This window comes from Gymnoscopelus microlampas (assembly GCF_963454915.1).
Source record: "Gymnoscopelus microlampas genome assembly, chromosome: 2".
Classification (NCBI taxonomy): Eukaryota; Metazoa; Chordata; class Actinopteri; order Myctophiformes; family Myctophidae; genus Gymnoscopelus; species Gymnoscopelus microlampas.
Window position 1 is genome coordinate 44,942,432 of NC_139939.1, and position 15,651 is coordinate 44,958,082.

At 39.9% G+C, this 15,651-nt stretch overlaps 1 protein-coding gene across 5 annotated transcripts in view; it reads right to left on the reverse strand.

The window, feature by feature from the left end:
• The window catches only part of pik3r6 (phosphoinositide-3-kinase regulatory subunit 6), a 32,046-nt gene that overhangs the window by 3,964 nt on the left and 12,431 nt on the right, over window positions 1-15,651 (reverse strand). For 2 of the 5 annotated variants that reach the window (XM_084047232.1, XM_084047233.1), the window contains exons 2-20: window positions 15,104-15,197; window positions 14,321-14,422; window positions 13,430-13,533; window positions 13,198-13,266; window positions 12,515-12,647; window positions 11,323-11,392; window positions 10,317-10,509; window positions 7,625-7,772; window positions 5,978-6,064; window positions 4,833-5,061; window positions 4,334-4,615; window positions 3,220-3,319; window positions 2,623-2,745; window positions 1,934-2,035; window positions 1,635-1,743; window positions 1,438-1,496; window positions 1,030-1,120; window positions 341-399; window positions 130-248 (exon numbers count right to left, since the gene is read on the reverse strand). In XM_084047232.1, the coding sequence (XP_083903358.1) occupies window positions 130-248; window positions 341-399; window positions 1,030-1,120; window positions 1,438-1,496; window positions 1,635-1,743; window positions 1,934-2,035; window positions 2,623-2,745; window positions 3,220-3,319; window positions 4,334-4,615; window positions 4,833-5,061; window positions 5,978-6,064; window positions 7,625-7,772; window positions 10,317-10,509; window positions 11,323-11,392; window positions 12,515-12,647; window positions 13,198-13,266; window positions 13,430-13,533; window positions 14,321-14,422; window positions 15,104-15,176 (2,252 nt within the window). In that variant the 5' untranslated portion in view covers window positions 15,177-15,197. Of the gene's footprint in view, window positions 1-129; window positions 249-340; window positions 400-1,029; window positions 1,121-1,437; window positions 1,497-1,634; window positions 1,744-1,933; window positions 2,036-2,622; window positions 2,746-3,219; window positions 3,320-4,333; window positions 4,616-4,832; window positions 5,062-5,977; window positions 6,065-7,624; window positions 7,773-10,316; window positions 10,510-11,322; window positions 11,393-12,514; window positions 12,648-13,197; window positions 13,267-13,429; window positions 13,534-14,320; window positions 14,423-15,103; window positions 15,201-15,651 lie in introns of all 5 variants that reach the window. The other 3 variants (XM_084047230.1, XM_084047231.1, XM_084047234.1) reach the window with 2 other exon arrangements.

The window sequence follows — 15,651 nt, forward strand, 5'->3', positions numbered from 1 at the left end:
GATAGCTTTAAGCACTTCTTGGTTTTTTGTTTGTTTTGTTTTTTACAATTTCCGACTATATATTATGACGTTGATTATGATGTTCAAAATAGGGATACCAGACATGTAAATAAAGTCAGTCTCACTCACCTGTGGACATCTCCGAAGGTCCTGCGAGAGTCTTTGTCCAGTGTAACGGTGAAACATCTCTCCTCCATGGAACGGATTTTAATGTTACTCATGCGTATCTTTGTCTCCTGAACATTTGACTGTAAATAATTTGCAGATTTTTTTGTTTTTATGACAAAATGCATACAAATGTTATAAGATTATATAAGATGTTATAATTTTCCACACTCACCGTATTGTTTTTAGTTTTTGTTTGAGTCTGATTCAAAGTCAGTGTCAAACAATTCAGGTCTAAGGAACGGAGGAGAAAAAAAGAGGAAAATCAAACTATATAATAAAAGATATATTCATAATGATAAATCAGAGGTTCTCAAACTATGGTTAGGGACCTCAAGTGGAGTCTCATTAAGTCTGTTTTATTTGTTTTTGAAAAGCTGCTTCCATTGACAAACATGTACAGAAACTCTTTTAGTAGCTTTTAAGCTACATTGATGAGAAACAAAATCAGTAGGAATCACATTGCTGTAAACGTATTTTCTAACAAATATTCCTATTATTATTTTTAAATGTGCTTTATTTCAACTTTGAAATAAATTGCTTTATAAATAAAAATGTCCCCCATAAAATGGGGTCCTGGTATAAAATATTTGAGAAACCCTGTGATAAAATAAATAAGAAATATGGAAAGTAAGACATACTGTAGCTGCGGAGGGAAAATGTGATAAATGTAGTTATGTTTGCTGTTGTAATTTATGCTATATTAGGTTAACATGGGGACATTGAAAAAGAATAGAAACAACAGAAAGCCTGTTCTGTTCAAATGTATCATATGTTACATCATATAATATACACTATAGAGTCGGCAACAAACTGATAAAACACATAGTCCTTGAGTGTGTTACTGACAATACTGGTATTTACCTTCCACTGCATAGGTAGGAATGGCACTGATTTGAACCCTTGACATTCTGACTGACAGTCCCCGGTCAACATCTCTGCCACTTAATGTTGCCTGGAGCACGCACGCACACGTGTGTACACACACACACACACACACACACACACACACACACACACACACACACACACACACACACACACACACACACACACACACACACACACACACACACACACACACACACACACACACACACACACACACACACAAACACACACAATACTGAAAGTGTACCAAATGTTCGAAATTATGAATGAACACTGCATTTTACTGTGCATTGCAGCGTCAAGCAATGTGATCTGTTGCTGGAAATTCACATGAGGTTATTCTAGAGGAATCTAATGAGGAAATGAGGTGTAGAGCCTCACCTTTCTGTACTTGACAGATATGACCGGCCCAAAGGACTCTGTGTGCTTCTTCTGCTTCTCTGTCAACAATTACAAAGATATGTTGTTAAACAGCGTATTGATCTAATGAGCATGCATGGCACAGTTGGCACACACACACACACACACACACACACACACACACACGCGCACGACGTCGCGCATGCTCACACACATACCTCTAACTGTAGGTGAAATCAGTTTGTATTCAGGAAACTCGATTTCAAGGTGGGAAAGAAACACTTCTTCCACTGGATAATTCTTCACGTTGGAGTTGGAGAAGAACATCTGGAGGAGAACAGAACCTGATTTACAGCAGTGATTCTTAAAGTGGTGGTCCGGGGACCACCAGGGGTCCTTGCAGGCGTTCCAGGGGGTCCCCCCGCAAGTTAAAAGTGAATAGTTAATATAGCATCACCATCAGTTTAATCTATACAGTATACTGTATATCAATGGGAGCTCAAGGATCTATTCTCACCTTCACTGAGTAGATGGTGAAGTAGACAGGCTGGCGCCCAGTGCGAACATAGTAGGAAATGACATCTGACACAAACCGTTCCTTTTTCCTACTGGCCTGTTGCTGCAGAAAAAGATAAAACAGCCATGCTTCATTTCCCTTAACCCACTTTCAACCAGGCGTCCCTCTTTTAGACATGTCTTTAGAGGGAACATCTTCAAAATATTTTCCAAACATTTTTAAACATATTTTATTTATTTATTTAAAAAAAAATGCTGGGTGTTTCTTCACAAGCTAAGTGTTTGTGGTGTTAAAGCTGTTTCTACTGCGGTTTCAGTTGAGATGACAGGTTTGTTTCCCTGACAACAAGTATGTGTTGTGAAACTTCCTGTATTTCAACCTATAACAGGAGCCTAGAAGACTTTGAGCAACATTTTGAGCATTTTCTTTTCCCCCAACTCAGCAGTGATTTCTAAACTGTACAAGGATGCATCATCCATAGTGTGCAAAGTATTTTTTTGTGTCAATTATTAATGTTTCTTATCGGAATAATTGAGCCATATTGTGACATATCTAAAGCTTAAGTTATACACAAAGATATTGCTTGCCAAAAATATGTTATTTTCGCCAAGGGACAGCATCATACTACTACATAGTATAAATTTGGCATACATTTCTTTTGTTTCTTAAGTAGCTTAGTAGTTTCTCACCCTTTCAGCTAGTTTGGGAATCATGGAGCCCAAGCTGTTGATGTTACAGTCATACCAGGGGTCTACCATGCTCAAGTAGGACCCCAGAGAACAGGGGTTCTCCTTGATTGGGAGAGGCATTTCCTTGTGGAGAAAGAAATGCAACCAAATGACAAATGACACATTTCATCAATGTAATAAGTGTAGGAGTTTTCTGTGGGTTTTATAAATATTGAACCAAAGAAAAGTATTAATTTGTATTTAGAGTTTGTGACTAAATAAAAATAACTACATGGCATCCATTGGAACACAGGATCTCTTTTCCATTTCCTGAAACGTAATGCTTTTGGACACACAAGGTTTCTGCACGACAGCGCCGATATTATGATGTCAGAACTTGGCAGACAGTATGGAGGAGTCATGTGGAACTTCATATTATGGCTAGGATTTATGTAGACCACCCGGCCTGGTGGAGATATGCACTTGACGTGCACGCCTTTCTCCTAAACAGTTGACACGGTTAAACATATCCTGTACTGATAACATCCAATATTTCGCTGCTTGTAGAGTAAGTGACACAGTGATAAGAGCTTTAGTCTGATAAAGGGAAGTGCTTACTTTGACAGGCAGAATGGGTGTTGAGTCCTCACAAACAGGGATGTAGTAAAACTGTAGGTTGAATTTCGTTGTCAGGAAAGGCCGCCGTGCTTCCCTTTTCCTAGACAGACAGACAGACTGATGAGTCACAAAAACCGCAAAACGTGCACAGTGTACATTACAATATCCTCAATTAACTGGTTTGAAAATCCCCACAGAAGCATCTTCGTGTATTTGACACGAGACATTTACACAGTGGTGGAAAGTAAGTAAGTACATTTACTTAAGTACTGTCCTTAAGTACACTTTTGAGGATTTTTTAATTCACTGGAGTATTTCCAATTTTCAATGCTTTTACTTCTACTCCACTACATCTCAGAGGTAAACATTGTACTTTTTACTCCACAACAATTATTTTAAAAGTTAAAAGTTTTGATTATTATTACATAACATACATCGACCACTTCAGCCCTATGCATACTTAGGCTATTTGAAAATAGCCGATCAACAAGCTCACAACGCGTTGCAAAGCGACACATTGTGAGCTTGTACATCTGCTATTTTCAAAACATTTTTATATATTTGGAAACTTATGAAATGGGACATTAAGCAAAATGAGTATGTTTACTTTCAGTACTTAAGTACTGAAAAGTAAGAGTATTTCTAAATTGTGTTGATACTATTGATACTTTTACTCAAGTACTACTGCAGACAAACAAATGAGTCACAAAAACGCAAAACGTGTACAGTGTGCAATTTCCTGAATGAACTGGTTTGAAAATCCCCACAGAAAGCATCTTCGTGTATTTGACACGTGGCATTTACAGCGCAGATTTCTAAACTGAGTGCTTCAAATTACAATTCAGTTAAACCAGATCGACATGATGTACTTATCTCCACTATAATGCAGAAATACATTTTAAACAAACCTTTGGCTTTAATTTAGGGTTCTTTACATTAACCTGACAAACACAGAGGCCTAGTCGAGGTCCAGACATTTCCTTGTGTTGAAAGAAATTGTTCATTGGAGGGTTGTCTATTTGTCTGGACTTGGTATTAATCCATGTCTATAAAACGACTTCCCATTACAATATAACCTTGGACTTCTAGTCCCCATTTGTATCTGGTATCTCACCTGAGAGAGTACAAGGCCTTGGCCAGGCGTCCCAGCACCCTGTCATCTCCCACGGCGACTATCCTCGCTACGAACTTCTTCTGCTGCTGCTTGTCGGCGACGGGGGTCTGGGACTCAGAGGACCCCGCTTGTCTCTGCAGGGTTCCCTTTACTCCTCTACCTCCACCACCTGCTCCGGCCCCATGGGTCTCCAGGGCGCTCTGCATGAAAGCCATGTTGTCCGACTGAGAAGGTCTCATCTTCATGCCTCCGCGGCGGTTGAGCTTTGTTTGGTCTGGCTCACTATGTGAGAGGAAGAGGTTCAATTTAAAAAGTGCATGGCTATCCACAAATGTAGATTCAAATGGACAAATGGAGCTAAAAAACATAATAATTTGTTATAATAATTAATACTATTATTACGGATATCAAGGAAATCTAGACAATTCGTATACATTGATTGATCGCAGGATAATGAGTTTAATAGATTTTAATTGATTAGATGTCTTGCTTGAATTACTTTTTACTGGGCTCTCCAGATGAGCCAGGACAAGAAGATTCTGGTGATGTTGGCAAAGGGTCAGTGCCGGGGACCAGGTCCCTTTCGATGCCGCTGTCGTTGGACATGACAGAGTGCCGTGGCATCTCAGAGGGTGTCAGGTCCGTGAGCAGGTCACACAGCTCCTCCGGGCTGAGGCTAAACTGTTCCGACATTGAGCTTGAGCGCACACACTTTGCAAGCTCTCTCCCTGTCAAGAGAAAAAGTCATGCAAACGGCTTATTCAGCTCTTCTGAACAATCACTTTGTTCTAATACTCAACAGTCACACAGAGCAACAACGGCCAACACATTTTTCTATAACTCTTCCTTTTGAATGGCTAATTCATTGGAAACTGTGGACATGGCGTCACGTGGACATGGAAAGCACACACTTGCAAGTTCATGCTCTCAAAAATAGACCCGAGGCACAGTACATTCATTACACAGCAATTCTGTTTCCTGTAACATGTTTCAATATGGAGCCAGTTTCAATTCATTTGAGCAGCAGTGAGAAGACCCAGTTGAGCAATAAGACTGACCTTGGAGTACACAGTGATGTAAGCAACGCAGCTAATCAAATTAATAATGGATGTGTTGGATTTAGGTGTGTCAATGAGCAATGACAATACTCTTGACTACTGTCTATGCTTTGCATATCAGCACACCCATGGCTGAGTGCACCTAAATCTAACACTCCCAGTATTAATTGTATTAACTGTTGCTTAATAGCCTGCCTTAACCTGAACTTGAAAACAAACAATAAAATCAGCCTAGGGTTTCATGTCGCTTTTATTCATGAATCCTATCAGTTATCACTTTAATGCATCTTAGCCTAGTGCGGCTTGCTTGATATGTTAAGCCTAATTTATACTTCCTCAAATGATGAAACGTGTCGCTCGGCAAAAATGTAAACCATGCTGTTAGCTTTAAGATCACTTATTTTCGGTGAGTGACAGACTGTGACACCACCATGAGTATAAATGAGGTTTAACCACATTCAACCCTGGGTACCTATTTTGTGCGTGTCATTATAGGCGAAAAATGTCCAAACAATTAATCCACAGAGTCCCAAAATGTTAAAGTGGTTAAGCCACATCTCAAGACCTCCCACAGTGAGCCACTCACAGATATCCTCGTCTGACGACCACAGGTGGAAGCTCATCTCCGGATTGGGAAGAGGACTGTCAGACAATGAGCCGTGAGACAATGGGTCTGCATCACACACACACACACACACACACACACACACACACACACACACACACACACACACACACACACACACACACACACACACACACACACACACACACACACACACACACACACACACACACACACACACACACACACACACAGGGGGAGAAAGAGAGACAGACAGAGGAAAAGACCAAAAGTGTCACATTAGACTCAAAACAAACACCCCCTTACTTCCTCCCTCTGAACACTCCTGTCCATTCCATCTGCTTCCGACTCGAGTGTAGAGGAGAATAGAGAGAGGCTCTGCAGGATGGACAGGTGTTATGATAACAGTTAGCTATAATTATAGAAGTCATGGATATAGAGGAGCTCCACTGCTGACTCCACTGTTTTTTGCCACAAACTCACAAAGAGGGATTCTGAAGCATCAGCTGACAGTGGGCTGTTTTGTTGTTTTTTGTTGTTTTTTTGCATTGGCACTATAAACCTTGCCTCGCGTGGTCAGACAATATCACACGATCTGCCGAGGGCTAAAGTGCAATGCAATTTTGCAATGGCAGATTCGTCTGGAACCAGGCTACTATAAACCTATCGTCCCTATTTTGGGTATGTCGTATTTAAAAAAATTCTAAAAGTTTTGCATATTTAAAAAAATGCAAAAAAAATGGTTTTCTTTGATAAGCCTGCAAGCTTTTGGCCTGGACCGCTGGCGTAGCGGTCCAGGCACCTATAAGCTCAATATAGCCTGACAGCGCGTCGTGGGTTCGACTTCCGATACCGACAGCCTTGCCTGCATGTCACTCCCCATCTCTCTCCCAAATTTCCTGTCAGCCTACTGCCCTGTCAAATAAAGGCATAAAAGCCCCAAAATAAACCTTAAAACTCACACAAAGTCCAAGGTAGGGTCATGGATCAATGTTTGAAATAGGGAAGTATGCGAAAGATATATCCACACACCATAATGTATAATATGGTGGCAAGATTGCCAAGTACAGTATAAGGCTTAAAGTAGTAGCTCACCCCCCAAAAAAATCTTATTTTCTATCAATTACACACCCCATGAAATCTTGAATTCAAGGCTTCACAGGGTGTGTAATTGATAGAAAATAAGTCATTTTTATTAAGTTCAGTTAATGTGTATTTTACATTACACAAGTTTTTCAAATTGATTTCAAGATTTTGCACTTTTCTTTCTTTTTCAAAATGTCCGTCAAAATATCAGTAAATCTGGTCCAGGACAGTGATTCTCAAACTTTTTCATGTCAGGGACCCCCAAAATGATATGTATTTGGCCGCGGACCCCCATCTCAAAATACTTTGTTCCAGGGACCCCCAGAAGCAAAGATTTCAGTTAAAAATGTTCGCTTAAAAAAAAAAAAAAAGAACTATGAGCTTGTATATCTGCTATTTTGAATAGCTTAAGTATAAAATAATAGTTAAAGTGGTTAAAATGATTGTGACGCTATATGAACTACTTTTGCTGGAGACCCCCTGGTACCCCCCCAAGGACCCCACTTTGAGAACCAATGGTCTAGGATTGGATGCAGAAATGTGGCATGGGTAGGGCTGTACCTGTCCCTGTAGCAGTGAGGATCTCTCTGTACAGTTGCTTCAGACGGCTCCTAAACGCTGCTCCTTCCCCTCTGACGCCCCCGTCCACGCTCTGCTCCATAGCCAACAACACTTCCTGGAAGTATGGCTCAATTTCTTCACCCATGTCCTGTCACACGCACACACAGACATACACACGGGAAGATAAACATACACACAATGGTATTAATAGAAAAGAGGTGAAAGGTTGGTTAAGTGTGTATCCTGTGGAGGTGTTACATTAGGACCAGTGCCAGGAGTCTCTCTGCGGCTAACCTGAGCTAATGGAACAGACTTCATTGAAGACGTTTCAGAAGACCATAAAATTGACGGTTTCCCTGGAGTGATCATCCAAGATATCCAATGACTAATTACTACTAATTACATAGTAAAATCGACCCATACCAATATGGCAACACAAGTTTCAGTAGGGATTACCTTAAACCTGTTATACAGTAACTGTGATTCTGGGTACAGCTGCAGACTTAAAAAAAAAAAAAAAGTTGTATTTTTACTTAACATTTTCCCAACTTGTTGACCCTTTTGAAAGCTTCCCCGGAAAACACTGATTGAATCTGAAGCCTTCATCATCACCAAAGGCTTTTTCAGATGATGACCGATTAATCGTGCATCCCTAAAAGTTTGTAAAATAATTAATTTTGATAGCCTTGATAACCTTGATATTATAAACAGTCTTTGTGGTATGAAGATAAGCGAAACCCTGTTTGTTTTGCCTGAACGAGTTTAAAGCAAAGAGATTATGTTCACATCAAAGTCATGTTTTAGGTGAAATAAGGTTCTGCAAATGCTAAACTAAATAATTTGCACTTATTGTTCAACCACGCTGAACGTATGACAGAGGTTGCAGATGCAGCATAAAAACAGCATCAGTCTTCTGTTCTGAGCGACTCAAGAGAGATCATGAGATCAAGGGACGGAAGTGAAAGTGGTCTCGAAGTATGCAGACATAGCAAAGAAAAGAAGCAACAGCAATAAACATATCAAATTCACCACACTGGGTCATAACCCAGACTGAATGTAGAACAAAACACAACAGGTAGCTTAGCGGGGAGAATTGATGGTTCCATTCCTTAAGTTCCTAAAGTTTAGACCATGGGTGTGGGCTTGCAAAGGGGACTAGTTTATGATGTAATGCGTTTGCAGTGGTGGAAAAAGTACTCAAATTTTTTACTTAAGTAAAAGTATCAATACTGCAATGGAGAAATTCTCTGTTACAAGGAAAAGTCCGGAATTCAAAATGTACTTGAGTAAAAGTACAAAAGTATTGGTATCAAAAAGAACCAAAAGTAAAAGTACTGATTATGCAGAATATCCAATTTCAAGTTTTCAAATGTATAAAATGTATAATTATCTTTTGAAAATAGCCGATCTACAAGCTCACAATGCGTTGCATCGCGACGCATTGTGAGCTTGTAGATTTTTAAATGGCCAAAAAATGTACATAGGGTTGAAGTGGTTAATCTAATGTTTTCTAATAATCTACAAACTAACTAGTAACTAAAGTTTTCAAATAATTGTAGTGGAGTAAAAGTACAATATTTGCCTCTGAGATGTAATGGAGTAGAAGTAAAGGTACTGAAAATTGGAAATACTCCAGTAAAGTAAAAATACTTCAAAATACTTGAGTAAATGTACTTAGTTACTTTACACCACTGTGCGTTTGTTTCCATAGATTTGTTTATCTCCATGTATTATTTGTTTCAAAGGACCACTTTGGTCCTTCGAAAGTGTTTTTAGTAACACTTTTAAGTGTTATCCTATGGATTGTGCTTTTGCACCTAATGCTCCTAATAAATATAAAACAGAACAGGATAGAACTAGATAAAGTGCTCCTCGGAGCACAGGTCTCCGCCAGGTCAGATACGTTATTGTGGCCTCCTGGTGGCGCTATAATAGGCCAATGTGAAAAGGGTGCCATTTATTCTTAGGTCGTTCACGGCAATCGGACACTGCATTCATGATTTGAAGCATTTTGTTCCAAAAATGTGTTTTGCTAAATTAGACCTGCTGGTGGCGCTATAACAGGCCAATGTGAAAAGGGTGGCATTTCTTCCTCGGCCTAGTGGGAATGTGCGTGTGAAATTTCACGGAAATCGCACGCTGCGTTCATGGTTTGAGGCAGTTTGTTCAAAACGGACCAATCCTGCAAACTTTGGATGGCAACCTTAACCAATAAGGATGGAATATGGGAAATCGGACAGATCAGGGTTGATCACATGACTATAGAGATACTGTGTACCGATTTGCATGACGTTTGGTTAAAAACTGTAGGAATAATGTGAAAAAAATGGGTTTTGCACAAATCGGCCCCCTGGTGGCGCTATAACAGGCCCATGTGAAAAATTTGAGGCAGAGGTTCTGAATTGGCATCCAGGGAGTGTGTGTGCACAGTTTCGCAGCGACCGGGCCAACGGTGCCGGAGATTTGGTGGTAACACACGGACACACGGACGGACACACGGACACACGGACGGACACACGGACGGAGGGTAAAACATACTCTCTCGCCATGCCTTACGGCCTGGCGGAGACAATAAAACACGTTAGAATAACAGAACAGAACTGGAGTGAATTGACATAACGAGATATGTACAGTAAAAGGAGAAAAGAATTATGTTGATGAATTAAAACAGAAAAGAGAAAGAAAGGCTCACCTTCAGGGACTGAGCCAGGTTAGGACCATGGCACTGTTCCTCTCCCAGAGCAGCCTGGATGGAGTTTTGGATCACAAAGCGCATGTGGTCTATGGGACTGAGGACATTCCCTGGACCCGACTCCTCAATGTCCCCACGCAGGACATCTACCACAGAACCAGAGATGACTGTTGGGTCAGCAAACACAAAAACCCTGGGGAAATGACATGAGATTAATGGTCTCAGATTAATAACCACCGAAGCCCTTTATATGGCATTGTAAAGCAGACGGGGGAAAAAAACACGACAAAAGGCAAAAATAGAATAGACTTAGACAAATAAAAATAGAAATCTAGAAAAATCTTTAAAATATGTTGAAAAGTTTTGAACATGTTTGAACATTTGCCCAAAATAGGTCTAAGAAGGGGTTAATGTGGTTAACTGATTATGTCAGGGTAAAAATAATAACTTTAGTTTAGTCAAAATGTTTTCTTTTCAACTTTGTATATGGTGTACACTGAATGAAACCATTTTTATTTATATATTTTTATATATATATATATATATATATATATATATATATATATATATATATATATATATATATATATATATATATATATATATATATATATATATATATATATATATATATATATATATATATATATATTAATTTGTATTAGTTTTTTATAAAACAAGACATAACAATAAGACAAACAAACACCAGACTATAATGCATGTTAAGCCCATGAACCCATTTGTTGACTACATACAATACATTTGCTGTATGGAGTGTGATGAATGCATCTTGGTAATGACAGATTAGATGCAGAACTCGTATTACTGGACAGATCAATGTGTCTGAAGCTGAGAAGGAAGGTCAGGCCCAAAGTGGGAAAATGTTTTTGTAAATCGGTCTGACACATTGCCAAGCAATGTGACTAAAGATAGCACACGGATATAATTCTTTATAAATCCTTAATCACACTTAATCACACAAACTCATTCTTGTTAGCTGACTCACCTCTCCTGGAAGGGGTAGTGTTCATTTTTCAGACTCTGCTCAGACACCACCATCCTCTCATACATCCGCCCTATGGACCACACCAGCATTGACAACTGCTATCAATATACCATTCAAATTGGCCAAAACAGTACATGGATTTAAAACACAAAAACAACATATATTTTTTTCTTACTGTGAATGTTAAAAGGGTACAAACTTGTCCACTGTGTATTCCAGTGTTTCTCATCAATCTCATAGGTGGACTATGGATATTTCAGAAACCACCCTACCAATTACATCATCGAAAGGGATTCCAAGCTAATAGCAACTACAACCTTTCTCTACCTGGAATGTTAGCATGCTGAAATAGAAGCCACTGTTCTTGCATTAACAAAAAATAAAGCAATGTTTGAAATCTCGTTTGAAATGCCCAAAGCTGCCTAACGATGATGTCACTGGTTTCTGAAGAATCCACAGCCCTCCTCTGAGACACAGAGTGAGTAGACAGAAATGGTGCCATCTTGTAATGAGCATTAGTGAGGACCAATTATATGAAGATAGGTTGAAAATGGCTTAAGTGGTCCTGGTCCTTTAATGTTACAGTACAGTGAGTTTCATGTCTTGACTCTCTAGCCTGTGTCTTCATATTCTGTGTTTCTGGGTACTTGAGACCTCTCTCAGCCCCACAGCATGTTGTGTGTTTTTGGTTACCTGTGTCCTGTCTCCAGAACTTGTTCTGCCTGCCTTTGCCTTTGGATTTTTGTTCCTTATTTGTACTTCTTGCCTGTGCTGGACTGCTTCTCTGGTTCTGACCTTGCCTGGGGTCCCTGTGTTCCTGCTACCCCACTAACATTACCACGTGACAATGATGACCATTACATATTAAATATGTAAAAGGCAATGTTGTCAACCAAATGTTGTCTGTTTCCGTGGTTGACAAACAGTTTGAAATTGTTCACTCTCAGAGGCATAGAGACCATGCTGCAACACTTGGATGTGATCTACACAGTATACCCTGATCCCCTTACTGTATACAGATCAGTGTGGAAATGGTCAACTAATGTGTATATGACATACACTAGGCAGCATGTGTCAAACATTGCGTAATCATAATGCATTCATGGAAAATACACAAGGGGTGTATGGCATTTATAAAAATAAAATATGAATAAAAAATGTAATAATAACTTGATTCATGCCTGAATAGTACCTGGAATAGAGCGTTCAATCTTTAGCTGTCGAGTGTAGCTGAGGGCTATTGTGCAATAAGGCTGGGGAAAGGCCAGGAGTCTCTTACAAAAGTCATAGACTCGCTTGTATAGATCATCTGGAATGTAGACAGTCTGGAAAGAGGACACACACACACACACACACACACACACACACACACACACACACACACACGCTCAGTAAATCACGTACACCGTACCACTGTTCTCGAACTATAACCGCAACTACTGTATGTGCAGAGCAACTTCTCAATCTGCAAAATAAATAGCCTGCCCTCCCTTGGACAAGCTACAATAACGAATGCCTGGGCAGGTGATAATCTTATGTATCTGAATCTGACACACTTCAATCATGTCTGATTGCAACGTCAACTTAAACCTTGCTCGAAAGGAGACAAAGTGTGTTCAACACACAACACTGTTTTCAGCACTTTAGTTCAGTGCTGCAGAACTATTTCTATTCCTGTGTCAATCAGGATAAACCAGATAGCCAGGACACAGAGGTAAGGGGGGTAACAAAACTAAACAGGTTACATTTAAACTAAAATCTTTTTAGTGAGGTTTCAGCCCATACATGACCTTTCAGACCGGTCATGTATAGGCCATACATTACACGATTTGGGTCCTATCCAACAGTGTAGGAAGCCATAAGCTACATACGTACCTGGATGATGGCATATATTAGTGTGTGCAACAGAGGAATGATGTTCCTAGGAGAGTTCAGCCTCTCAGCCTGCAGAGAAAGTGAACGTCATGTCAAAAAAAGGTCTCTTAGCTTGAATGCATCTTAAATGTATGTTTAAAATATGTGCATCGAAACTAAAACAAAAGCTTTCTTAGCACCATATCAGCATTCAATTCAATTAACACAATCATAGAACATAACACGTATGTACCTTCTCCAGCTCTTTGATAACCACTCTAACCAGAGCCAAGCTGTTGGCAGGGTTGTTTAGAACTTTCTTATGAAGGGTCCATCGGATAATGTGCCCAAGCCTGCCTGTACACACACACACATACACACACACACACACACAGACACAGACACACACATATATTAGTACACTATTTCCATACTGTAGCATTGAACAAAAATCTTTTCCCATTTAGTTGCTATTCCAAATCATGGTTGATGACTAACAGCTATCACACTACTGACATGCTGACCACAGCATGTGGTCATCTCAACAGCATGTGGTTTAGGCGAAGCTGAGAAATACCTATCATGGGTGGAATTAAGGCAAGAATGCTGTCGGACACAGCAAAAAAAAACAGAAATTCAAGGCTTTGTGAAAAGAGCTGTGTCAGTGACCTCTGGTACACACTATATCATTTGTACCAATACACATATAGAGTGCACAACAGTGTAAAATATATACAGTATTAACTTAAAATATATACAGTATTAACTATACACAGCATTCAGATGAGTTTTGGAAATATCACTCTATAGACCTTGTCAGTGGAATTGCATTTCTAGGCAACAGCATGGGTCCAAGTTTATTTCCTGGCAGCTAAAAGTGCAACAGGAAATAAACTTGGATCCATTTAGAATGTTTACGTGGTCAAGTGTGAGAAGTTCTATATTTTGTACCAATACTTCCTTATTCTACTATGGAGGAGTATGGAGGAGTCAACAGCACTAAAATATAGCTATAACCATAGAGTTAAAAATGATAGAGAGGGCACCGGAAATCCCCGCCAAAATTGTTACACAGTAAAGGCAATTGGTGCATATGGTAGTGTTTGCTGTGTATACAGTTCAACATTGAGAAGTAGAATTGTACCTTTGTCGCACGCAGAGGTCTGCTCGCTGTCCAGCTCTTTGGGCAGTGCAGCCTGGAGACTTTGATAAAGCACTGCCTCTGTAATCATGGGGCTGCAGCCAGCTGTCAGTGGGTTCAAAGGTTAGATGTAGGCTGATGAACTATGAACATTGCAGTACAGTAAGTGCAACTACTGTATGAACATTACAGTAAGTGTTCAACCCTCAACGTTTTTCAGGCCACGGACCCCCTAGCTGAGAGAGAGATGAAGCAGGGACCCCCTCTATATTGAATAAAATTGTGTTTCAGATTAAACTTTTTTTCTTTTTACTTTGTCTGCTCTTTTTTCCCTCTACACCTAACCCTCTTTGCCAAAAATAGCCAATCTACAAGCTCACAACGCCTCGCAGCACGAGGCGGTGTGAGCTTATAGATCAGCTGTTTTTTGCTAAAGTTCTCCTCAGAATAGGAATGCTGCTAGGGTTCAAGTGGTTGATGTAAAAAATAAAATCATATTACACAAAGATTTGGCGCCCCCCCCCCGCAGTAACTCTGAGGACCCCCTAGGGGTCCCGGACCCCCTGTTGAAGACCCCTGTTGTACAGTATACATATTTTCAGTGCAGTTTTCTGCCTAAATAGTGTCCAGCCCTGGAATGTCATGTAATAGACCTGAATACTAATTTATTTAACATCCAGTTAATATCAAAGGCATATTAACTAGTGTGTGTGCATCTACTTCTTTGCATGGTGTGTGTGTATCTACGTTTACTGTGTACATATACTGCGTGCACTTCACATTTACCTGTTGGCTCCATGCTACGCCGACTGCTCGAGCTATCCCAGGGTGCTTGGTTGGTCATGTTTCTCACACACATAGCGGACCCATGGCCTCACATCTACTGTACGGAAAGAGAAAAAGGACAAACGTTTAGCCTCCTTGGCTCCTGAGAGGTCAGAGCAGAGGTCATGCGGGCAGGGAGGCTCCTCATGGACCTAGCCATCAATTATTTGAGTTGCAACAGGTTCCTTTTACACTACCCATGTTGTTCTAGGCTATTTTACAAGTCTAGAGGTTGGTTGAAATTGTATGAATGCATTTATAATTGATTATGTGTCTCTGTATGTCTCTGCTTCCCCCAAAAACACATGGCACTCCGTTTACACACATTTGCACTCACATGACTACAATGGAAATAAGCTTTTGTTGTGCCTTATCCTTTTGTAGGTACAAATACTATACATCAATCAATCAATCAATTAATCAATCAATCATCTCTCCTTTAATGGATGACAACAGATTGTAGATAAGTGGCTGGCTGAACACTTTGATTGGTGTCTTGAGACTTTTTC